A 22,911-nucleotide genomic window follows, 5' to 3' on the forward strand; every position below is an offset into this window, starting at 1 on the left:
GGCTGTAGCGGACGCCTGTTCGCCAGGCGTCGCACCCGATAGGTCGATGCACGGGAGGGTCCGCCTACATCCCCTGGCCTCGCTCCCGACGCAGCCCTCGCAGTTTCGGCCTCGGCGTCCGCGAGTGCAGAGTGGAAGTAACCATGAGGGGTCCCTGCGAGGCGCCTGGAGAGAAGGAAGAGCTGGAGGAAGGGGCGGCGGCGGCCGCTGGGCGTCCTGCAGGGGTCCCGGAGGCCCAGAAGGGTTCGGACGCGGATTCGAACTCCGACCAGGAGAAAGAAGGTGCCTACGGGCCGGGGGGCAGGCTGGGGCCAAGTAGGCAGGGGACCCCGTCCGGCAGGAGCGCGTCCCTCCGTGGACACCTTCGGGGCAGCCGGCGGCCGCTCCAGCCCTGTGCCATCTCCGTAATGCTCCTGGAGGCATCAGGAGTTCCACGATTAGAACAGGCTTCCAGAATGATGTTAAATGCAAAAATCCTGCCAAACACTGTAAGAAGGGCTGTCCCACCCTGACATGGGATCAGGGCTGGGTTTTCCCAGCCCTCAGGAGAAACTAAAGTAATGGATGTATAGAACTTAGAATTGCTTCAGCTTCCTTCCCCATAAAATGTTCATAAAGCGTATGTGGTCTGCAATCCAGCGGAAGAGACAGCATGCACTTTGGTGTCAGACAGGCAGGGTAGGGCCAGGCTCAGCTGCTACAAGCTGCATGACTTTGGGGAAAGGATTTGCATTCTCTGAGCCTCAATGTCCTCGTCTGTATGTGGGGGCAACAGTCCCTACTAGCAGGAGGAAATGCCTCTGGAAGGAAAACAAGGCTGCATAGTGATGGAGGCAGGGGAGGGGTCCACATCCATCCCTGTCTCCTATCAGGCACCCATAAGCTTGGAGAACTGGGCAAGGACACCCTCTACCTGAGGTCTTGCTGGGCCCACAGCGTCGTGCCTGCTTCCTGCTGTCTGCACCAAGGGAGCACCCCAGAGCTCAATCTGCAGCACCATAGTCTGGGGCCCCAGGTACCCCTGGAGGGATGCTGGGGCCAGGCTTGGAGGGCAAGGACCTGGGAGCAGCAGCCATGGCAGTGGTCCCTTCCTGAGCCCATCCACATACTCCCCAGCCTTGCTCTGTACCAGGCATATCCCATCCCCCACAGTGGGTGACAGGTGGGATCGGGGCTATGACAAAGTTCAGTACAAGGGCTGGGGAGCCTGCAAGGGGGCCCTAACTTGCTGGAGAGTCAGCGAAGCTCCTGGGTGGAGCCTATAAGGAGAAGCAGGTGTCCCTGGGCCTGTGGGAAGGGGAGGTCCTTCCAGCTGGAGGGCACTGAGTGGGCTGAGCCCTGCAAACAGAGCCTGGGTACTGGCTAGCTATCTGGGGCCCTGAGCTCTGGGAAGGGCCAGGCCCCTCAGGCCCCTCTCTGCCCCAGGGGGCCCGGGCTCTGGCTTCTGTGTTGACCTCCAATCCCTACATCAAGCGGCTGGAACTTCGGGACAGTGGGCTCTGTGGGGCCGGCGCAGAGGCCCTGGCAGGTGCTCTGAGCAAAAGCAGTATCTGTGGTAGGTGCTGTGCCTGGGACAGCGGGGCAGGCTACCCCCACACCGGGACTTGTCACCCCCCCGACCTGCTGGTGTTGCTGGGGGCGGGGCCTCATCACAGGGTGGGGAGGGTGGGGTGGAGCTAGACCCTCCGTGGTGCACCCAGTGCTGGACCCCTCCTCTACCCTCTTCTGCTAGCCAGCACCCCTGCATATGTTGTCCTCCCAATGCCTGAATGCAGGTGGGAGAGTGCGGCACAGAGGGTCAGGGGCCGGGCAGTGCGGGGGGCGGAGTGCTGGAGTTTGTCAGGGCTGGATCCAAATGCCACCTCTGCGGCAGGGTGACCCTGGGCAAGGAGCCAACCTTGCTGAGCCTCAGTTTCCAATCTGTGAAGTGGGCCCAACAATGCCACTTAGACCTTGGGTATGTGGGGAACATATGCTCAGCGGAGCGTCTGCTCACATATGAGCTCCATGCACAGCCACCTGGGCTGTCACTGCCAGTCCCCGGAAATGTGGCAGTGGGGGCTTCTGTGGGTGGGCTGTGTTATGCCAGGCACGAATCATCAGCGGGGTGGCTGCATCTACATCGCAGACGTCCTCCACAGCCCCACAAAGCAGGTGGTTTTAGCCCCTTGACAAAACTCGTGGAGACATGGAGTGGGGGTTGAGGTCTGGGAAGCTGCCTGGGGCCGGAGGGGACCCAGCTGATGGGTGGCAGACTCACCATCCACCCCTGGACAGTCTGACTGCAAGGCCCCTCCTGCTGTGTCAGGCCTGGAAGGTGTGCGGGAGGGAGGAGGGTGATGCCTGGCTTTGGATCCCACCACTAAGGAGTGGTGCCGGCCCCCAAATGTGGACCTGTCGGAGAACCAGCTGGGAGCAGTGGGAGCCCGGGCTGTCTGTGCCACCCTGGCGGTGAACCCGGCTGTGCAGAAGGCACAGCTGGCAGAGAATGGCCTGGAGGAGCAGGTGGCCCAGTACCTTGCTGAACTCCTGCTGGCCCACACAGGCCTGAAACCCCTGGACCTGAGCTATAACCAGCTGAATGACCAAGCAGGTAACATCCGGCCACTGGCCAGGGCGACCATGGTGGCACTCAGGTCCATCTTCCTGGGGCAGGGTGGGTGGAGGCAGGCAGGACCACTCTGAGCATCCATGCTGTGGATCCTGCTCCCCGCCCCATCCCCGTACAGAACTCTCGGCCCATTCCCCGAATGTCTTACTGCCCACCACTGCATATGCTGGGTGCTGACAGCCACTAGGGATCCAGCCATGAAGTATACTAAGTCCCTGCCCTCAAGGAACACACATTAACAAGATAACTCTCCATAATTATTGTGTTACAAAAGAAACAAACAGGGTTTGATTCTAGAGACGAATGTGGAGCCCCTCCCCACTTTAGAGAGGTGACCACTGGGGAGGACTCTGTGAGGAGGAGATGTTTAAGCTGAAATGTGCAATGGGGGAGGAATCAGACATGGCAAGACCAGAGGGAGAGCATTTCAAGCAGAGGAACTATTTCACAGACACCAGTGTGACTGGGCTACCGAGCCAGGAGAGAGGGTCCAGCTGTGGGATGGAGAGACAGCAGGGCCGCAGAACTACACATCATGGCAAAAGGCATGAGGATTTCATTCCGAGTGCTGTGGAAGACATCAGTGGGATTCCTTGATCTTACCACTTTCTCTCATGCCCCAGGGCCTTTGCATGGGCTGGCTGCTTTGCCAGGAACATACAGTTCTACCTGCCTGTCCTCAACCACCCCAATCGATTTTAAGAATCACCTGGGGGCTTCCCTGGTGGCGCAGTGGTTGAGAATCTGCCTGCCAATGCAGGGGACATGGGTTCGAGCCCTGGCCTGGGAAGATCCCACATGCCGCGGAGCAACTAGGCCCGTGAGCCACAATTACTGAGCCTGTGCGTCTGGAGCTTGTGCTCCGCAACAAGAGAGCCCACGATAGTGAGAGGCCCACGCACCGCGATGAAGAGTGGCCCCCGCTCGCCGCAACTGGAGAAAGCCCTCGCACAGAAACGAAGACCCAACACAGCCAAAAATAAATAAATAAATAAATAAAAAATAAAAATAAAGGAATTCCTTTAAAAAAAAAAAAAGAAAGAATCACCTGGGACCCTGGGTTAGGAATACAGATTCCGTGGCCCTGGGCCTCCTGAACCTCTGTATCCTCTTGGGGGAGATGTGGGTGCATCTGCATTTTAACATGTGCCCCAGGAGATTTGCCTGATCCAGAAAGTTCGGGGATCACTGTTCTGACTGCTTAGTGTGAGTGGGGGTGGCGCCAGCCTTGGCTTGGGCGAATCAGCCCTAGAGTTTAACCGCCAGAGAGACAGTCTGCCTTCTAAGAAAACTGTTGTGAAATCAGTGAAATTAAAAGAGAAACTCTCCCTGGTGGTAAGAATCTGCCTGCCAATGCAGGGGACACGGGTTCGAGCCCTGGTCCAGGAAGATCCCACATGCCGTGGAGCAACAAAGCCCGTGCGCCACAACTACTGAGCCTGCGCTCTAGAGCCTGTGAGCCACAACTACTGAGCCCATGTGCCACAACTACTGAAGCCCACGTGCCTAGAGCCCGTGCTCTGCAACAAGAGAAGCCACCGCAATGAGAAGCCTGCGCACTGCAAGGAAGAGTAGTCCCCACTCGCCACAACTACAGAAAGCCTGTGCGCAGCAACGAAGACTCAACACAGCCACAAAAAAAAAAAAAAAAGTAACTATAAAAACATTAGTTCAAAAAAAAAAAGAGAAGCTCATTTAAGACTTTCAACAAACTAAGGGTAGGCGTCCCTCTGGACCTGCACGGTCAGAGCGTTAGCACAGGAGAGGCAGTGAGGATGGAGGGGCTGGAAGGCAAGGCCCCACGAAGGCTGCATGGCAGGGATGGGCTGTTTCCCCAAGTGGGGATCTGTGGGTGGGACAGACTCCCTTAGGGGTCTCAGTCTCCCCACCTGACCCAAGGCAAGGGTGGCACCTACCTCATGGCTTGGCTGCAGGGGTCATGAAGAACAAGCATTGGAACTACAGGAGGCTGATTCATGGGTATAGAACTTTCTCACCCTCCAGCTGTTCAGCAAAGTGGCGGACCACCGCCCTCCTCTCCCAGCCCTGGAGTGTCTGAGGAAGAGCAACGTACATGTCTGAGAACCAGTGGGTGTCAGACCCAGGGCTGGATGCGGGGTGTGAGCCTCCTTCTCTGGGAGGTTTCTTAGGAGGCAGCCCAGGGAGTCCTCACTGTCCTGCAGGGAGCTCTCCTAGGTGCTAACACTTCTGTGGAACTGGCAGCTGAGCCCTCTGCTCTGGGCATTTCTTCAAACCAGCCTGTGCTGGGTGCCAGCACCATGGACAGGGGTCAGATTCAGATCCCCTGAGGGGCTCCCAAGTGTGTGGGAGAGATGGGCCAGGCAGAGAGGTCTAACAGCCAGAGCCTGGAAGGATGGAAGCACAGTGGACGTGGGGTCCACAGTGGCCTGGCCCAGCCTGGCGGAACAGGCAAGGCTTCCTGGGTGAGGATGAGGAGCTCTTATCCAGGTGAAGAAAGGGATCAGCAGGTCCACACGGGGGGCAGCTAGAGGCTGAGAACTGGGAGCAGGTCAGACCAGCTGAGTGTTGACAGAGTGGAAAGCGGGGCGGGTGGGTAGGGCTTCTGACCATTTTATGTGTGAAATATCTCTCAGCTTTCTTACCCACCCAGCCCTGCCCTTTCCTTTTCTACACCATTGCCTCCTCCCTGCCACAGCTGTGCTGGCCCTGTCACCTCTTGCGTAGACCATGGCACAAGCCATCCAACTGGTCCCCCAACCTCGTCTCCGACCCCTCCCACCCACCTTCTCTCTTCTTAACGTATCTCTCGAGTGCCCGTCACTCCCACCTCCTTCCACTGGCTTGCCTGGCCGGCCCAGCGCCAGGCCTGTGTGCATTTCCACAAGCACATCCGCTCCTCCCCGGGTCCACTCTCCACGGTGCCTGCCCACGTGCACGGTGCGTCCCTCAATCTTCAAGGTTCTCTCTGCTTTCTTGATCCCCTAGGCAGGGTTGGCCCCCACTCTGTCCCCACACCTCCCTGTTGTGGTCTGTAATAGCTAACATCCCATTAATTTATATTTATAGCTTCTCCAATAAATGTGAATTCCTTGAGGGCAGGGCAGACCCACGTGGGGTTCAACGCCCTGACGCTGGTGTGCAGCAGAGACCCCAGCCCACAGCGGGCATCGGTATCACTTTTTGAAGGAATGAACAGAGTGAATAAAAAGTCTGTCTTCCTGTTTCTGAAGGGGAGATGCTTGGACCAGCCCTGGCAGAAAACACAGGACTCACTGAGCTTAACATAAGCTGGAATCACCTGCGAGGCCCAGGAACTGTAGCCATCGCCAGGGGACTGGAGGTATGAGGCCTCACCCAGTAAGCCCCTCCAGCCTGTCCTTTGGGGGCAGGTCTCCCAGGGGCCAGCCCCCCATCTTTCGCAGCTCTTCAGAAATGAGCCTTGGATCTTTTCAGCAGAGCTCAAAGAATGTTTTTTCAGGTGATTTTCATTTTCCTGGCTCTACTTAATGACAACATGTGGTCTCCCTGTGCCCACTCTCATGTCACTAAGTGAGGGGTCCACAGCTGAATGTCGCACACCTTCTGAGACATCACAGACACGCAGCCTGTGGGGACACTGTGCAGTCCAGTGACACATGCTCACCGCTGGGCAGATGCAGATGCTTCCCTGAGAAGACAGCCTTGCGCCCTGGGATCCCAGCACACACTCTCAAACACCCTGCCTGCTCCCTTGGGTCTTGGGGTTCGTAGGCCTTGGGAATGGGTAGCACAGGCGCCTGTGATGCTCCCGGTGGCAGCTGCCTCTGTGGGATCCTCCTCAGGGAACGGCAGCCGCTGCCTTGCCCTCTGACAGGGCTGACCTGGGGTCCTGCCCCACAAGGTGACAGATCAGGCTCTGTGTCCCCAGGGCACCCATGAGCTCCCACCCTCCTCCCCATCACATTTCCCTGGGTATGTTTCATCCAATAGCCCTTCACTGGGGTGCCCTCTGGGCCCTGGGCTGCGCTGTGCCTCGGGGGCCCTGCCCTTGAGAGGTCCCCACTCGGGGGGGGGGGAGCTTCATCATTGTGTCTCTGGGGCCTGCTGCCCGAGGAAGATGGCCCAGTCCTGAGGCTCATTCGCATCCACACCCACCCTCTGTGCTTGCTTCTGGTCTTTCCACTCTGCCAGTCACCATCGTCCAAGCCCCAGGGCTCTCTTCTGGAACCTCTGTGGTCTTCTGCTCTCTGTCCACGCTCTTTGCTCCTCGGGCCTCCTGGGCTCGGAGGCTGGGGACTGGCTTCCTCCACCTTCACATGTGGTCCCGTGGGGTTGCTGCTTTGCGTCCCAGGCAAATATCTTCCTGAAGGTCTTGGACATCTCGTATAGTGGCTGTGGGGATCCTGGAGCCTCCGCACTGGGGGAGGGGCTCAAGACCAACAACATGTTGGAGGAGGTCTACATGAGGTGAGAGCATGGGGTGCCCCGCCCCTGCCTCCAGGCCCACGGCCACCCAGGGACTGAAGCTCATCTTGCTGCTGTCCACCACTCCGTGACCAAACCTGCCACACGCACTCATGGTGCGGCTGCAGCCACAGCCCAGCTCCGTCCTTCTCACTCAAGTTCCTCCTTTGTAAGTTGGGACTTGTAATGCCTACTGCGAGACCGGGGGCTGGGAAGTGCAAACGTGTAAGGCATCTTCAGCAGAGCCTGGTGCGGGGGTGCGTGGGGTGTGTGCTCCACACGAGTTTTCCTCTGTTGCAGGAGGAGTGGTCTGCTCTGCTCAGCACACGGCTGCTGAGGGGGCCTGCCATGGGTGGGCTGCTCCTCCAGGCCCTGACAGGGTCCCAGGCCTCCTGGGGAAACCAGAGCGGGAGCCACAGCCCAGAGGGAAGGGAAGAGGCAGAGGCCAGACAGGTCATGGGCTACTGCGGCTGAGCCTCACACCGGGGCTGCCGGAATGAGCTGGGCCTGCCTGCCACTGGCAGGGACATGTGCTCCATCCTGCCCACTTTTCCTCCTTATGGAAGGAGCCATGGCCGGAGGAGAGATGCTGAAATTCAAGGCCAAGCTGGGGTCTAAGTTAGAGGGACATGGGGCTGACTGTGGAGACAGAGTGGCCGAGAAAAGTGCTGAGGCCTGGAGTTTGTGCCCATCAGCAGCAGGAAGAGGTGGGGCGGGAGCTGGGTGGCTGTCATGGGGATAGGTACGGGGTGCCAGCTGGGGCAGGATGCCTGGGAGCACCTGCTGAGTGCTGAGGGCCAGGGAGCAGCAGCTGGTGCAGGAGGTGGAGGGAATAACACTCTAGGTGTGTTTGCTGGGCAATCTCCCTGAACATTGGAGCCTCCGATGAAGCTTTTACACACTGACCTGCTCAGGGCCCCCAGCGTGTGCGTGAAGCTGGACCTGGGGGCTGCACCAGCAGCTCCAGCCAAGACCCTGGGGGCAACCTGGCTCTGCACAGTTGTTTGCAAGGCAGTACCATGCATATGCCTTTCTGTTGCAGCAACAACCGCATCTCTGCAGTGGGAGCCCTGAGCCTGGGCCTGCAGGTCAACCAGACACTGAGGATTCCTGTTGTGAGTGCTAGCCTGATGGGGGAGTCCCCGGCACAGACCTGCCTGTGCCTGTCCACACAGACCCCTCCCCCACTACATCTCCTCACCCCAGTGGCAGTGGGTACATGGGTCCCAGAGCCCAGGTGGGGTAGGGGGCCCCCTGACTTCCTCCTGCGACCACTTCTTCCGCTTGTCATTCACTCACCCATCTCTGGCCTGACCCAAGAACTCCTTCAGACTGCTCCCCCTCCATCCTTCCCTCCCAGCTGCCCCTCCCCCTCCCCCTCCCAACTGGAGTTGTGCTCTGCTGAAGATGGCCAGGGCCACCTGGCTTCCCCTCACCTTCCCCTGCTCTTCCCCTGGCCTTGCTGGAACCCAGGGGCCGCCCAGGTGTTCTGTCTTCAGTGGGGAGGGTGTGGCTGATCACTGAGAGCAGAGAACAGAGAAGGGAGGGAGGAGCAGGCCCCCAAAACCACTGTACCAGCAGCTCTGGGGGCATCCAGCCCTGCGTGGCCCTCAGCTGGCACAGGAGCCCCCAGCAGCACCCCCTTCCCCAGCATGAGGCTCACTCCTCTCCTAGCCCCGGCTGAAACCCAGACCTCTCTCTAAGCTCTGGGTCCCCATTTCCAGCCACCTGCTGGACCAACCCCCAGATGGGAATAGGCACATTGGATTCTGGGAGTCGAACCTGAACGTGTCGTCCCCCTGAAGGGCTGCCTCTAGGTGGGGGCTCCTTCCCACTGAGTCAGAAGCTGGGGCCCCAGCACAGACCTGCCCGGGGCCCAGTGCTGAACCCTCCCTTTCCACATCTTCCCTCCATCTCACCTCCTGCAGAACAGTGTGGGGAGGAGGGGGGAACGGGGCTGCCTGCTCCTCCTTCTCACCTCCTCCTGTTCACCGTCTTGGCCCTTCCTTCCCACCTGCTTCCAGGTGATCTTTCTACACCAGAAACATGCCCCTGCTTTAAATCTGTTGGGCACTCCCCTCTGGACAAATCCAAGCTTAGCGTGTCATTCACAGCATGTGGGCTCTGGGCTCTGCCAGCAGACCCCCCACCCCCCGCCTTGAGGCACATCATTCTCACCCCAACCTGCTTGCAATTCTCCTACCACACAGTGCAATTTCTCAGCCCTGCTTTGATCCTGCGGCTCTTCTTACTGAAATGCCCAGCTCCACCCACCTCACCTGTAATGCTCAGCTCAGGGGTTTTATCCCCTGCCCACCCTTTACCTCCCAGGGAGGGTTGGTGCAGCCGGTTTCATGGCACTCTTCACATTATACTTTTATGTTTCCTTTCCTCTCCTCCCTGCACCGGTGAGTTCTTTAAGGGCGAGGTGTGTCTTGTGTGTCTATGTCTTTGGCTCCCAGCATAGAGTGGGCGACGAGTGGGGGCTCAGTGTCCACTCCCTTCCTTTCTTCCCCGACTCCAGCCTCACCAAGGGCATCATGTCTGAGGGAGGTGCCTTCTGAGCTGAGGGAGTGGGGCCGCCCAGAGCCACATCAACAAAGATGAGGGATCCCTCCCTCCTCCCTGGGCTCATCGTCTCTCACCTGTGTGTGTGTTTCTCACGTGTCCAGGAATCCCATGTGAAGTGAAGGCTGCTTTGGTGTTCTCAGGTCTGTCCGGGCTAATCCACTGTCTGCCCTAGAGCTGCTGGATTTTTCTTTAAGAACTTCTCATAAACCTCATCTCTGATCCTCCCAACAGCCCTAGGAGGTATAATTTTCCCCATTTTAGAGGAAAAAAAGTGGGGATTAGAGAAAGAGTGCCCAGTGCAGATACACAGCATGGCCACATCCAAGTTCAACCTGGGTCATGACGCCACTCAGACTCGCCTCCCAGCCCTGTGTGGGGTATCACGGTGGTCTCACCTCAGACCCCTGCCTGGGTTCTTCATTGGCCGAGAGAGAATAGGTGGCTTAGGGGGCACAATGCTCACTGCTACCAATGTTTGGATTTGCAGGTTCAGCTCTTGCAAGGCGGCCCCTCTCCCTGTCCAGTACTGGCTGCAGGTGGATCCTAGTGCTGGAAGATTCACTTGGGGAACTGTACAGGAGATGAGAACGCCTTTTCACTCAATTTTGCCTTTTTAATATAGAAAAAATGTCACTCTTTTCTAAGGTGGTTAAACATTAAGGAGAGAATCCCCAAATAAAAATTATGAAAAGAGTCTAGTCACAAATCACTGCTTATCCTACTTCTTTTCTTTTCAACCCAGGCCTGAGTCAAAGCCTTTCCAGAGATGTGTTTACAGTTTCAATCCTTCAGGCTTGGGACAACTAATGTCCTAATAAGCTTCTTTGATACCTTCGGTACATAAGTAAAACAGTCAAGTTCTTAGAAAGTGATAACGTACAGACTTGTAATGGGTTTCTCCTCAGGATATCCATGTGAACAGAGAGTTTGATGACCTCACCAGCTCAGTGAAGGTCATTCTTCCAGGGCTTTGCATAAAGACGGCTGCCCGCAGAGTGGAGTACAAAAAAGAATTCCTGCCCGTCTTCAGACTGTCTGAATGACTGTGTTGTGTAGTTTCCTCATCTCTCCCATCGGCCACTTCAACTTTGAGATGCCTTTCAACACATGAGTCTGCACCGAGTCCCCATGTCAACTGGGTGGTAAGTCCTATGGAGCCGGCCTTCATAGTGACTCAGACACTGGTACTAATCGGGGCCTTCCTTTGCTCTCACTCATTCGTGTAACACTAACTTGTATTATATTTTGCACACTGAGCTGGGCATGGGGTCAAAGATGCCCAAACAAGACCCTGCCCTGGAGACCTTTGGACACAATTAAAATATAAGGTGGTCTGCAACTGGCATTCTCAAAGTCAACTTGGGAGAAGGCAAATGGACACAGCTTTTTTGGAAAGCAATTCATCATCATGAACCAAGAGCCTTAAAACTGCCTGTCCTGCGATCCAAAGTTCTGACTAATCTGCTCCACAGAAATCACCAGAGATGCATGGAAAACCGGATGCCCAAAGATGCACATGAAAATGCTGTTTATAATATGAAAATTGGAAATGATCTAAATGCCCAATAACAGGGGATTGGTTAACTACAATTTGGAATTCTGTAAACATTAAAAGTCAAGGGTTCGAAGAACATTTAACAATTTGTGAAAATGCACATGATTGATGTTAAGTGAGAAAATCAGGATAAAAAAATCACATGGTTTGTCTGGCAGCTCCTCAAAAGGTTAAATATGGAGTTGACCATATGACCCAGCAATTCCACTCCTAGAGAAATGAAAACATATGTACACACAAAACATTTGAACCATCTGAACACAGATGTTCATAGCAGCATTGTTCATAATATCCACAAAATGCAAATACCCACCAACTGATGAGTGGATAAACAAAATGTGGTATACCTATACAATGGAATATTATTTGGCAATAAAAAGGGATGAAATCTGGGGTTATGGAAATGTTCTAAAATTGATTAAGGTAAGGGTTGCACAACTCCACTGACATACTAAAAGTATTTGAATTGTATACTTTAAACAGGTGAATGGTATGGTATATGAACTATGTCTCATAAAGTTGTTTAAGAGAAAAAGGAATGAGGGACTTCCCTGGCGGTCCAGTAGTTAAGACTCCGAGCTCCCAATGTAGGGGGCCTGGGTTCGATCCCTGGTTGGGGAACTAAGATTCCACATGCCGCATGGCGCCACCTAAAAAAAAAAAAAAAAGAGAGAGAGAGAAAAAGTAATGAAGTACTGACACATGTGACAACATGGATGAACCTTAGAAACATTATGCTAAGTGAAAGAAGTTAATCATAAAAGACCACATACTGTACGACTCCATTCATATGAAACGTCCAGAATAGGCAAATATACAGAGACAGAAAGAAGATGAGAGGTTGCCTAGGGCTGGGAGAGGGGAGGAATTGGGGATTGACAGCTAAAGGGTATAGGTTTCTTTGGGGGATAAAAATGTTCTAAAACTGATAGTGGTGGTGGTTGCACAACTGTGAATATACAAAAAAAAACATTGAATTGTGCACCACTTTAAATGGGTGATGTTTGATATGTGGATTATATCTCAGGAAAGCTATTAATAAATAAATAAATAAATAAAATCATGTTGTTTGGCCCAAATTGTATGGATAACAAATGTATACATGTATATACTAGCAGGAAAAACAAACAAAACAACCCTGGCATATTAACAATGTTTGTCTCTAGGTTGTGGCTTTATAGATTTTATTTCCTTTCTGTTTTTCTGCATGTTCCACACTTTCTACTCTAAATATGTGTTACTTTTACAATCAGAAAAATAAATCGTACTTAAGAAATGGCCGGTGGCAGAAGCTACAAGTCAGCTGCGCGCGCTACGCCCTGAAGGAGGGCACCCCCATCCCCAGGACGAGGCCCTAACGCCCTGAGACGTTCGGAGCCGAGAGGTGACTGAGGGTAAAGGCCCCCGACCCCGCGAGATAAGCGCCCCTGAAGCCTGCTCTCCCCGCCCCACGCGGGGCCGCTCCGGACGGCGACCCTCCGGCCTCCAGAGCGGTGAGACGACCTCGCGGTTTGAGCGCGGGACCGGACCAGGGGCGGCGGGACCCGACCAGGGGCGGCGGGACCCTCTCCTGCTTCCCTGGAAGAACCTGCCTTACTCCAGCCTGTCGTTACGCGACTGCCCGCGCCCTGAAGATAGGACACCGAGCGCAGCCCAGCCCTGCGGGCTCCCTGCGGCGGCCCCCCCCGCAGCGGACAACAGCCAGGTTCGGCTGCGCAGACGAGGTCAAGCCTCCTGGAAGCCGCCTAGCTGGCGTAGGCAGAACAGAAAAGCGGAGCGCCACTCCCACCTTAAGGCCAAGGTCTCGCGGGAACACCCACCTGCGCTCTTCCTTCGGCGACCCCGCAGCCTTCCCGCCAAATCCACGTCCAATCAGAACGCGCCACACTCTGGGTGTCGCATGCTAGCCAATCGGGAGCTGGATTCCAGACCTTGGCCCGCCCCATGGTGCTCCAGACCAATGGGTGTTGGCGGCGGCGCGTCCTAGGAGCGCCCGGCGCGGCAGCGGCAGTTGGGCGGCTGCAGCCGTTGAGGTCGGAGTGCGGTGGTGGCGCTCACCATGGTACAGCCGGGTGGGCGGGAGGCCTGGAGGCCGTGTCCCGGGCAGAGGGGTGGGGGCCGGGTCTGAAAAGATGCCCCAGGAGCCTCGTGTGGGCGTCCGCCCCCCGATCGCGCGGCCAGAGCAGAGGCTGAAAAGGAGAAACTGCGAAGGCGGCATTCTCGGCCGTGGAGCCACAGTTCCCACGAGTAACAACGTCCGAGTCCGAGAGCCGCGGCAGTTAGCTCGCCTCGGCACGTCGTCCCTGGGCTCAGGGGAGGCGGGCAGTCCTGGCTGTGGTGGTCGGGCTGCCCGGCGCGTGGACAGCGGGCACAGCGGGCAGGGCCGGCCTCCAGGGGTGGCGGGGGCCGTGCTGGGGAAGGAGGTCATCTGCTGAGAAGGGGACACAGGACTTGGTCTTGAGGAACTTTCAGAGAGGAAATGGAGCCGAGTACAGAAATGTAGACAAACTTCAGCAATCCAGGCGAGGTCGGCAGTGCGCTCGCTTTCTGTTGACAGCGAGGAATGACTTCCCCGAGCACTGCAATTCCTTTCATTGTTAGACAGTCAGATGGACGTGGCCTTACAAACCACGGAGCTCCCCAGCCACATTTTGTAAATGAAGACATTGGGGTATTTCTTCGGATCACAGAGCTGGCTCTGATCACACTGGGGCTGAGCGAGTAGAATGACACATCAGGCATCCTGTGAAATACAGTGGATCTGGATTCAAAGCGAATAGTGTGCATTTGAAAATGGTGCGGTTGGGTGGATTTCAAAGGACTTCCCAGGGTGCCGATGGAGTCCTCCTCTGGGGGAGTGATTTCGTTGTCATTGGAGATCTTTCCCGAACCGAATGCTTCCCTCTGGGATGATGTTCGGGGATTGCTGCATCAAGCTGGTCTCTCCTGCTCTGAGATTTGGTGCTTGTATAACAGAAAACAGGACTTCAAGTTCTGAGGACTGTAAGTCAGAATTTAGTGTGGGTGGCACACCTCAAATTTCATGTGATCTCCTCTGTGTATATGTAAGGATGATGTGTCTAAAATCAGACATGTGATTAGGGACTCTAGACTTACATTCCCGGCAGGAAAGAAATGGTACATTCAGAATAGGTACTCACAGGACAATCTTTAAGAAGATACTATTTATAAAGATACGGGCAGGGTTTAAGGAAACCACCAAAGGACAGTGCAGTATCCCAGCACTTGTGCCATCTGGGAGCCATTAACTCCTAGGCTGGAAGAGGCGAGGGGATGGAGTGCTTATGAGAAGCTCAGAGGGTAGGTTTATGACAAGCGCTGACTGCTGACACTCTGTGCCCTTGTAAAGGAACTCAAGTGACCCAAGGCAGCCCGGCAGGGAGGGAGCCAGGGTCAAGCACCCTGACCACACCTTCCTCTAACCTCCAGCTCTTGCTGGTGCCTGACATTGGCTAAAGCAACCAGAAGCCAGGGGGCACAGTCCACATGGGTCAGCCTCCTTGAGCACAGAGCTGGACAGAGAACAGAGGCTAGACCTAGAGGGGCAGATGAAACACACACAGTGATCACCCATGCTTGGGCCACGGTGGCCTCTGTCCCAGTCCACTTTTCCTTTCCCAATTCTACTACCACTTACCTTATCATTTGGTCAGGACACAATAAAAACTGCTATCTTCTTCAGAGAATTACTGTGACTAGCCGTAACATGGAGTTTATTATTGACATTATACGGCTTGCAAAATTTTAAATAACCGAATTTTTGTATAGTAGCAAACACTTAGGTTCTGGGGCTAATTCTGGCATTCACTATCAGCTAGGGTGGTTAAGAGCAAGCCAGTTTTCACAGGGATAAAAGGGTCACATAAGCCTCCTGGAAAAGAAAATAAGGTATGAGAAAGCCCCAGACGCTCTGAAGCACATACAAACATTAAATTATATTTTGCCTGCCACATAGTGACAACTGCCTTGAAGCTGGGGGGCCTCACATGTATGTTCTGGTTCCCAGCGCGAGTGCATCTCTATCCACGTGGGGCAGGCGGGGGTCCAGATCGGCAATGCCTGCTGGGAGCTGTACTGCCTTGAACATGGAATTCAGCCTGACGGCCAGATGCCAAGCGACAAAACCATCGGCGGTGGGGATGACTCATTCAACACGTTCTTCAGTGAGACCGGGGCTGGCAAGCATGTGCCCAGAGCCGTGTTCGTGGACCTGGAGCCCACCGTGGTCGGTAGGTACCCTGAGACTTAGAAGGGGAAGCACAGAACCTTTGCTGGGTTCCTCCAGGTCAGAAGCCCGAGGTAGTTTCCAAGGGGAGCTGCCAGGAGAGAGCACCTTTCAGTGGCGGCCACCCAGGAGACAACCCAGGAGAATGTCACCCTAGAGCCCGTGAGACCCAGGCCACAGAGGGCGCCCAGCAAAAGTCACGCTGATGTCTAGTATGTCAGGGCCATTTCAGCAACACCCCGGGTGTAGCTGTGGGTGTGAACGAAACATGCACGCGCAGAACCGCCTGTGCGGTGTGAGCACTCCCCCGCCTTTGGGAACTGGCCACACTGGCATTTGTTCCCCGGGTTGACTGGACCTTCCCGGAGCCATAAACGGCAGATAAGGCACGTGTATCACACGGAGACCTTTTCTGTGAGACGCTGATGCTGCTGGCCTGCGAGGCGCAGCACGTGCCTGTAGAATTGAAGGTTTCCCCGGACCTGGCCATCCCGGTGAGTCAGCGACCGTCCTTAGAGTCTCGGACACACTGTCCTCTCTGCAGATGAAGTGCGCACGGGGACCTACAGGCAGCTCTTCCACCCGGAGCAGCTGATCACCGGGAAGGAGGACGCGGCCAATAACTACGCCAGAGGCCATTACACCATCGGCAAGGAGATCGTCGATCTGGTCCTGGACCGGATCCGCAAACTGGTGAGAAGGGCCCTGGGAAGGCCTCCTGGACAGAAGGGGAGGCCCGGGATCTCCCCGGGACATCACTTTGGCAAAACCCAGCAGAACCATGAGTGCAGGGTCTTCCTTTCCGGTGTGGCCGCAGTGCGTCCACGTCTGTAACTGCTAAGTGTGACGCGTGTTCCCTGTGGATGGGTTGAACCCGTATAGTGAACCTGCAGAGGAAGAGTGTGCCGTGACCGGGGCCCTTTGGGGCCCATGGGGGCGGTGGCACGGCTCGTGCGGGCGTGGCCTCACGGCCTCTGCTCTCCCGCAGGCGGACCTGTGCACGGGCCTGCAGGGCTTCCTCATCTTCCACAGCTTCGGGGGTGGCACCGGCTCGGGCTTTGCGTCTCTGCTCATGGAGCGGCTCTCTGTGGACTACGGCAAGAAGTCCAAGCTGGAGTTCGCCATCTACCCGGCCCCCCAGGTGTCCACGGCCGTGGTGGAGCCCTACAACTCCATCCTGACCACGCACACGACCCTGGAGCACTCGGACTGTGCCTTCATGGTGGACAACGAGGCCATCTATGACATCTGTCGGCGCAACCTGGACATTGAGCGGCCCACGTACACCAACCTTAACCGTCTGATCGGGCAGATCGTGTCCTCCATCACGGCCTCCCTGCGCTTTGACGGCGCCCTCAACGTGGACCTGACGGAGTTCCAGACCAACCTGGTGCCCTACCCCCGCATCCACTTCCCCCTGGCCACATACGCCCCGGTCATCTCGGCCGAGAAGGCCTACCATGAGCAGCTGTCCGTGGCCGAGATCACCAACGCCTGCTTCGAGCCGGCCAACCAGATGGTCAAGTGTGACCCTCGCCACGGCAAGTACATGGCCTGCTGCATGCTGTACAGGGGGGACGTGGTCCCCAAAGACGTCAATGCAGCCATCGCCACCATCAAGACCAAGCGCACCATCCAGTTTGTGGACTGGTGCCCGACTGGGTTCAAGGTAGGCTGGGCGGTAACGCGTGTTCACCTTTCCGCCCGCGGCAGATCCTGGGACGGGGTGCTGCCCCTTTGTGGAGGGTACCCTGTTCCAGGGCAGCTGCACTGCAGGGAGAACAAGTTTAGTAATTAATTTGCTAGGTGCCTTGATCTTTAGCAAGGACTTTATGTACCCTTATTTCTTACAACCAACCTGTAACACTCATGGGCTAATACTACTAATATCTTACAGTTTAGAGACTGAGGCTGAGACAGCTTTTAGTATCTAACAGCCTCAGGGGCAGCGAGTGATGGAGGGAGCTTTCAGGGACGTCTGACTGCAGCATGTCTGTCCTCCACATTTTCCCACTCTTGCTCAAGAAGCTTGTCAGGGTCTATGGTATCATTTTGTGTTAGAAATCATGGTTTTTAGATTTCACATTACTTCAGTCACCAGTTGTCACTGCATTTTAGGCAACATTTATGTTTCTGTAGACAGAATTTTTAATTCATTATACAGTGTTTTCTGTGGGGCCAAGGGTGGTTCACTGCTGTTACTCCAAACCAGACTTGGAACACTGCCTCGCACACAAAATCACACTGATAATTAGGTGGCTCCTTCAACCGTGTTTAGTGTCACGATGCAACGTCTACCCAGAGAAAAGCAACATGTATCTGGAAGCCAAGTAACATGTTAGACCTACTGTGATCGCCAGGCTAAGTGCCTCGCCATGCCTGGGATCGTTAACTCTGCCCCCTCTTCTTCATTAAAAGTCCTTGTTCACAATTGATCTTCCACGTTAGAAAAAGTGCTAGATCCTGCACTCGTGAGCCCTGATGAGTTCCTGAGGTGTTTGGGGAGTTGCATGTTCCAGGGTCATTGCAGATTGAAAATGAAGAGAAGTAGCAGCAATATGTGTGTCATCCTATTCCCATTTGCAAAGGCCAGAGCTTGCCTCTGACTACAGACAATTTGTTGCACCCACCTGGCCTCTGTCAGCCCCACTTCAAGACACCCTGACACAGACCATCTCTGAGGGTGTAAGACCGACAGATGCAAAGTGACTCACAGAAAAAACTAAAGTCTATAACAGGTTTCACTGATCTGGAAATATTCATTACACCTTCCGTAAGAGGTTTGCAGACCTCAGAGGTTATAGGTGGGGGTTGAAACCTTCCATTCTTGACCTCTTTCAGTCATCTCACCATGACCTTCGGAAGGCAAGGACATCCAAGGCAGCCGCAGCTGGGTGGCACTTTGGGGTGTGCTGTGCCCTGTGCCCGGGCTTTCCCTCCTGGCTGAGTCTCTGTGAGCCAGTAGGGAGGCCGGTCGTGGGAGGAGGTACAGGAAGTCACAGCTTCTGTCCCCACAGAAGACAGTTCTCCCTCAGATGGAGCACGTTGAATTCTCATTGCTCTAAGTTCCTTTTTGTCAGTCTGAGTGTGATTTCACCATATGTTCTTTAATAACCATTTGCTCAGGGGTGCACTATTGTCAAGGAGTCTTTCCCATGTTTATGTTTAGTCTTTTCATTATAAAAGTGTGTATGTGGCAAAATATTAAAATGACGCAGAAGGCTGAAAAGCTGAAGTCCTCTTCCCCTTCCAGAGCTTTGTCTGTCCCTCAAGAGATAGTCTATGCATATTCACGTTACACCTCTTGTTATACGGGTGACGTTGACAGAAAGGGGCCAGCGACATGGGCAAAGAACATTCTTTAAAGGTAGGTGACAGACTCCACTCATTGCACACAGATGACCAAACAGAAACGGAAGCTGGCAGCACTCCCACTTGGAGGGGCTGGCTGGCCTGACCTTAGCGCTGTGTCAAGTCCCACCCCTCTATCAAGTCAGAAACCCCTGTGCCCTTCCCCCTGCTCATCCCAGCTCTTCTGGAGACTGGCTGTGTCCAGCTGCTGCTGACTGCTAGCTGCTCACTAGGGCAGGGAGGGGTCACAGCGTCAGCCCTCTCCCCGTTGTTTGTCCTCCTCCAGCATGATGTTCCCTGAGCTGTCAAAGACTCTAGCTGGTGTTTATTACTCTACAGGTACTTTAAAGCATAAATGGAATTCAAGTTGCTTTTCTTTTTACCAAGTATGCAGTATATCTTGGACATATTTACATGCCAGGACAGATTTCTCATTCTTTTTTATGATCATACACTGTTCTACTGTAGGGAGCGTATGATAATTTAACTAGTTTCCACAAAGGACATTTGTTTCCAGTTTTGCCATTTCAGATGGCGCTTCACAAAGTGAAAATATTAAGTCAAAGGATATTAAATGTTAGCATATACTGGTACAAAACAAAGTATCAATTCCTACAGGGCATAATTTACGGCCTGTTTTTAAACACGGCCCCCATTTTTAAAAACAACCTACAATTTCTGAGGCCACAGTAAAAACTTCACCATGAAAAATAAATAAATAAATAAACTTCACCATGTTCCCCTTCTCTGGCAGGTGGGCATCAACTACCAGCCCCCCACGGTGGTCCCGGGGGGAGACCTAGCCAAGGTGCAGCGGGCCGTGTGCATGCTGAGCAACACCACGGCCATCGCCGAGGCCTGGGCCCGCCTAGACCACAAGTTCGACCTCATGTACGCCAAGCGCGCCTTCGTGCACTGGTACGTGGGGGAGGGCATGGAGGAGGGCGAGTTCTCGGAGGCCCGGGAGGACCTGGCAGCACTGGAGAAAGATTACGAAGAGGTGGGCGTGGACTCGGTGGAAGCAGAGGCCGAGGAAGGGGAAGAGTACTGAATGCGAGGGCGCGGCTATAGGCCCCCTGTCCCCCGACTGTCACGTTACAGATGTGTTTACCTATTAAAGTTTCTCTATTGAGCATAGTCTGCCCTGTGCTGCACTTCGACCAAATTCCCACGCCAGATACCTTCCTTTTTCAAGTGAATTTCTAGGGAAACTATGTTCCTCCCGGACAGAAAAGATGCAGCAGGTCCGTACGTCTGTCTTGCTACACAGAGCAGTCAGCTGCCGCGTTACCCCCCCGAAAAAGGCTTGAGAGTGAGGGGCGGGGAACCGGGAAGCGCTCTCCGCCTAAACACCTGGAGTCCTTCGCGCTGGCCAAGGCGCTCCTCGGGGGCCGGAAGTGGGCCGGTTCTGGTCGTCGGAGTCGCGGGCCCGCCGCGTTTGCCCCGCCCCGCATGAACCCACTCCTGCGCCCCTACCCCGGAGGAGCTGCCCCAGAACCTCCCGCCCGGCCCAGAAGAGGCACCTCTCCCGCAGGAAGCGTGCGCGCCGGCTCCGCCGGGCTCGTTCCCGTCGTAGGCGTTTCCCGACCCGGGCGGTGTGAGAGACCCCCGCGGCCACTCCCCGGGCTCGCTCTGCAGTTTCCGGGACCCGCCCCTCGGCGAACGCCGCGCGCTTCCGCGTTTCTATGGTACTGACTTCCGCCGCGAGCCAAACCGCGCGATACTTCGGCGGCGCAGCAATGGCGAGACCGTGAGTGCCGCAAGCGGGAGTCGGGAGAACAGGCTGGGACGGGGTTCGGGCGAGATCGGGCCGGGGAAGACACGCCACGCCGGGGCCGCTTGCAGTGGGCTGGCAGCCTGGGGCGCGAAGCCCCTCCGGGCCCTGACGGCCGCCCACGACCGAGCTCCCGCCTCTTCCCCAGATGCCGCGTCACTGCTCCGCCGCCGGCTGCTGCACACGAGACACGCGCGAGACGCGCAACCGCGGCATCTCTTTCCACAGGTCAGCGCGCGTGCGCGCCGGCGCGCGGAGGGTCCCCTACGCATGCGCCCGTCCTGCCGCCTCGCGGAGCTACTGCGCACGCGCCTCCGTGGTCGGGGCGGGGCTTGAGTGGGAGGCTGGGTTGGGGAAGAGGGGTGGTTATCCTGCTCGGGCCAGCTGCTTCGAGTCTCACCTACGTGATGATGTTCAGCGAGTCTCTTTTCCTCTGGAGGCCTCAGCTTCCTTGTCTGTGCGCAGGCAGTGTCAGCGCGAGGTCTGGGGGCGGCATGAGCGGGGCCGGCCTTTCCCGTTGGGCTCACGGGCTTGTGGCCCCGCAGGCTCCCCAAAAAGGACAATCCAAGGCGGGGCTTGTGGTTGGCCAACTGCCAGCGGCTGGACCCCAGCGGCCAGGGCCTGTGGGACCCGGCGTCCGAGTACATCTACTTCTGCTCCAAGCACTTCGAGGAGAACTGCTTTGAACTGGTGGGAATCAGGTGAGCCTCCTGGCAGCTGGAAGTGGGCAGGGCGTGGGCAGTGGGGTGGCGGCCAGCCAGTGGGGAGGTCCCCGGAGCAGCAGCTCTGGTTTCTCCAGCTGGGAACCTCAGCTTCCTCTCCCGACAGACCTGGGCAGTGAGACCCACGCCCTAGGGATCACTGTGCCAGAGCGCGCTCCCTGCAACCCCAGCCCTCCCTACAAGTGCACAAACGGAATCAGTTCTTTTGGCTGGGCCACCCCGTTCTGGTGGAGCCTTTCCACACTCTTTAACTCTGAGGAGTCTTGCAGGGAAGAGATTGGTGGGGACCTTAACTTGGCATTCCCCAGACTCATTGTTGGCAGGGTGCCTCCCACCTCCCACAGAGCTAACCCGACAGCCTGCTGGCGTGCTGGAGGGCCTGCTGGCTACACGCCCTGCGGGTGGGCTGGGGCGGCAGGGCTTTGTTCCACCTCATCCAGACCGCTTTCCCCCGCAGTGGGTATCACAGGCTGAAGGAGGGAGCAGTTCCGACGATATTTGAGTCTTTTTCCAAGTTGCGTCGAACAACCAAGACCAAGGGGCACAGTTACCCCCCTGGCCCCCCTGACGTCAGCCGGCTCCGGCGATGCAGGAAGCGGTACGTGCTGCAACGGAGGGGGAGGTGCCCCACTGCACCCCAGGTCTGAGGGACTGGGCTTTAGGGTGCCTGACAGCAGCCTTGCTGGACAGGGTTCTGAGCCCGTGGAGTGAGTTCAGGGATGGGGGTTAGATGAGCTGGTGAAGTGGGGTCAGCGAGCCCTGAGCCTGGCCTGTCAGTCTCTCTCTCTTCCCCCAGCTGCTCTGAGGGCCGAGGGCCCACAACTCCATTTTGCCCACCTCCACCTGCTGACATCACCTGCTTTCCTGTGGAAGAGGCCTCAGCACCTGCCGCCTTGCCTGCCTCCCCCACCGGGAGGCTGGAGCCTGGCCTCAGCAGCCCCTTCTCAGACCTCCTGGGGCCCCTGGGTGCCCAGGCAGATGAAGCAGGCTGCAGCACCCAGCCTTCACCTGAGCGGGAGCCAGAGCGACAGCCGTCCCCGCTGGAGCCGAGGCCCGTCTCACCCTCGGCCTACATGCTGCGCCTCCCGCCGCCCGCCGGAGCCTACATCCAGAATGAGCACAGCTACCAGGTGGGCAGTGCCCTGCTCTGGAAGCGGCGGGCTGAGGCTGCACTCGATGCCCTGGACAAGGCCCAGCGCCAGCTGCAGGCCTGCAAGCGGCGGGAGCAGCGGCTGCGGCTGCGGCTGACCAAGCTGCAGCAGGAGCGGGCACGGGAAAAGCGGGCACAGGCCGATGCCCGCCAGACTCTGAAGGAGCACGTGCAGGACTTTGCCATGCAGCTGAGTAGCAGCATGGCCTGAGTGAGGTCCGCCCGGTAGGGCTTCAGCCTCTTTCTCCCTCAGTATCCACCTGGAGAGGATCTGATCTGAGCTGCGTCCACCAGCCCTGCCAGATGCCATAATAAAGTGGATTCTACAAAGAAGCCCTGCTCTCTGGCTCAGCTGGGGGCTGGGGCCCTTCCCCTGGGTACCAGGCCCGTTTCCCCAAATTGGCTGTAGCACTCGGAGGGCTCAGGCCCTGGAGTTCAAGCCCTTGGCTGTGGAGAGCAGAAAGCCCTCACTGTACAGCTCTGTGTCCCACAGGGCTCTCTGAGGG

General features: G+C 56.3%; 3 protein-coding genes and 1 long non-coding RNA gene across 5 annotated transcripts; 3 read left to right on the forward strand and 1 right to left on the reverse strand.

Annotated features, from left to right (window-relative positions):
• The first annotated feature begins 4 nt into the window (after nucleotides 1–4).
• Nucleotides 5–11,266, forward strand: LRRC74B (leucine rich repeat containing 74B). 2 transcript variants are annotated; one of them, XM_082354642.1, is made up of 9 exons: nucleotides 5–282; nucleotides 873–1,015; nucleotides 1,426–1,564; nucleotides 2,387–2,593; nucleotides 5,824–5,933; nucleotides 6,924–7,039; nucleotides 8,079–8,174; nucleotides 9,724–9,796; nucleotides 10,513–11,266. In XM_082354642.1, the coding sequence occupies exons 1-9, from the start codon at nucleotides 144–146 to the stop codon at nucleotides 10,648–10,650; spliced, it is 1,161 nt and encodes a 386-aa protein (XP_082210768.1). In that variant the 5' UTR covers nucleotides 5–143; the 3' UTR covers nucleotides 10,651–11,266. The 2 variants fall into 2 exon arrangements, 1 of the variants encoding a protein (XP_082210768.1); XR_014234268.1 differs by lacking the exons at nucleotides 873–1,015; nucleotides 1,426–1,564; nucleotides 2,387–2,593; ... (2 more) ...; nucleotides 9,724–9,796; nucleotides 10,513–11,266 and having other exon boundaries at nucleotides 193–282; nucleotides 5,824–6,075.
• A 135-nt stretch (nucleotides 11,267–11,401) lies between these two features.
• LOC309610984 lies at nucleotides 11,402–20,418 on the reverse strand. Its single transcript, XR_014234269.1, has 2 exons — nucleotides 20,283–20,418; nucleotides 11,402–11,812 (listed from the first exon to the last, which is right to left on the reverse strand). It is a non-coding gene; the product is annotated as an uncharacterized lncRNA (long non-coding RNA).
• Nucleotides 12,984–19,891, forward strand: LOC309610978 (tubulin alpha-3 chain). The gene is made up of 5 exons (XM_082354635.1): nucleotides 12,984–13,224; nucleotides 15,190–15,412; nucleotides 15,953–16,101; nucleotides 16,397–17,077; nucleotides 19,514–19,891. The coding sequence occupies exons 1-5, from the start codon at nucleotides 13,222–13,224 to the stop codon at nucleotides 19,808–19,810; spliced, it is 1,353 nt and encodes a 450-aa protein (XP_082210761.1). The 5' UTR covers nucleotides 12,984–13,221; the 3' UTR covers nucleotides 19,811–19,891.
• THAP7 (THAP domain containing 7) lies at nucleotides 20,403–22,738 on the forward strand. The gene is made up of 5 exons (XM_082354639.1): nucleotides 20,403–20,509; nucleotides 20,682–20,761; nucleotides 21,079–21,234; nucleotides 21,713–21,853; nucleotides 22,052–22,738. Exons 2-5 carry the CDS (start codon nucleotides 20,682–20,684, stop codon nucleotides 22,614–22,616), a joined length of 942 nt encoding a protein of 313 aa, XP_082210765.1. The 5' UTR covers nucleotides 20,403–20,509; the 3' UTR covers nucleotides 22,617–22,738.
• The last annotated feature ends 173 nt before the right edge of the window (nucleotides 22,739–22,911 follow it).

This window comes from Balaenoptera borealis (assembly GCF_965194805.1).
Source record: "Balaenoptera borealis genome assembly, chromosome: 14".
Lineage (NCBI taxonomy): Eukaryota > Metazoa > Chordata > Mammalia > Artiodactyla > Balaenopteridae > Balaenoptera > Balaenoptera borealis.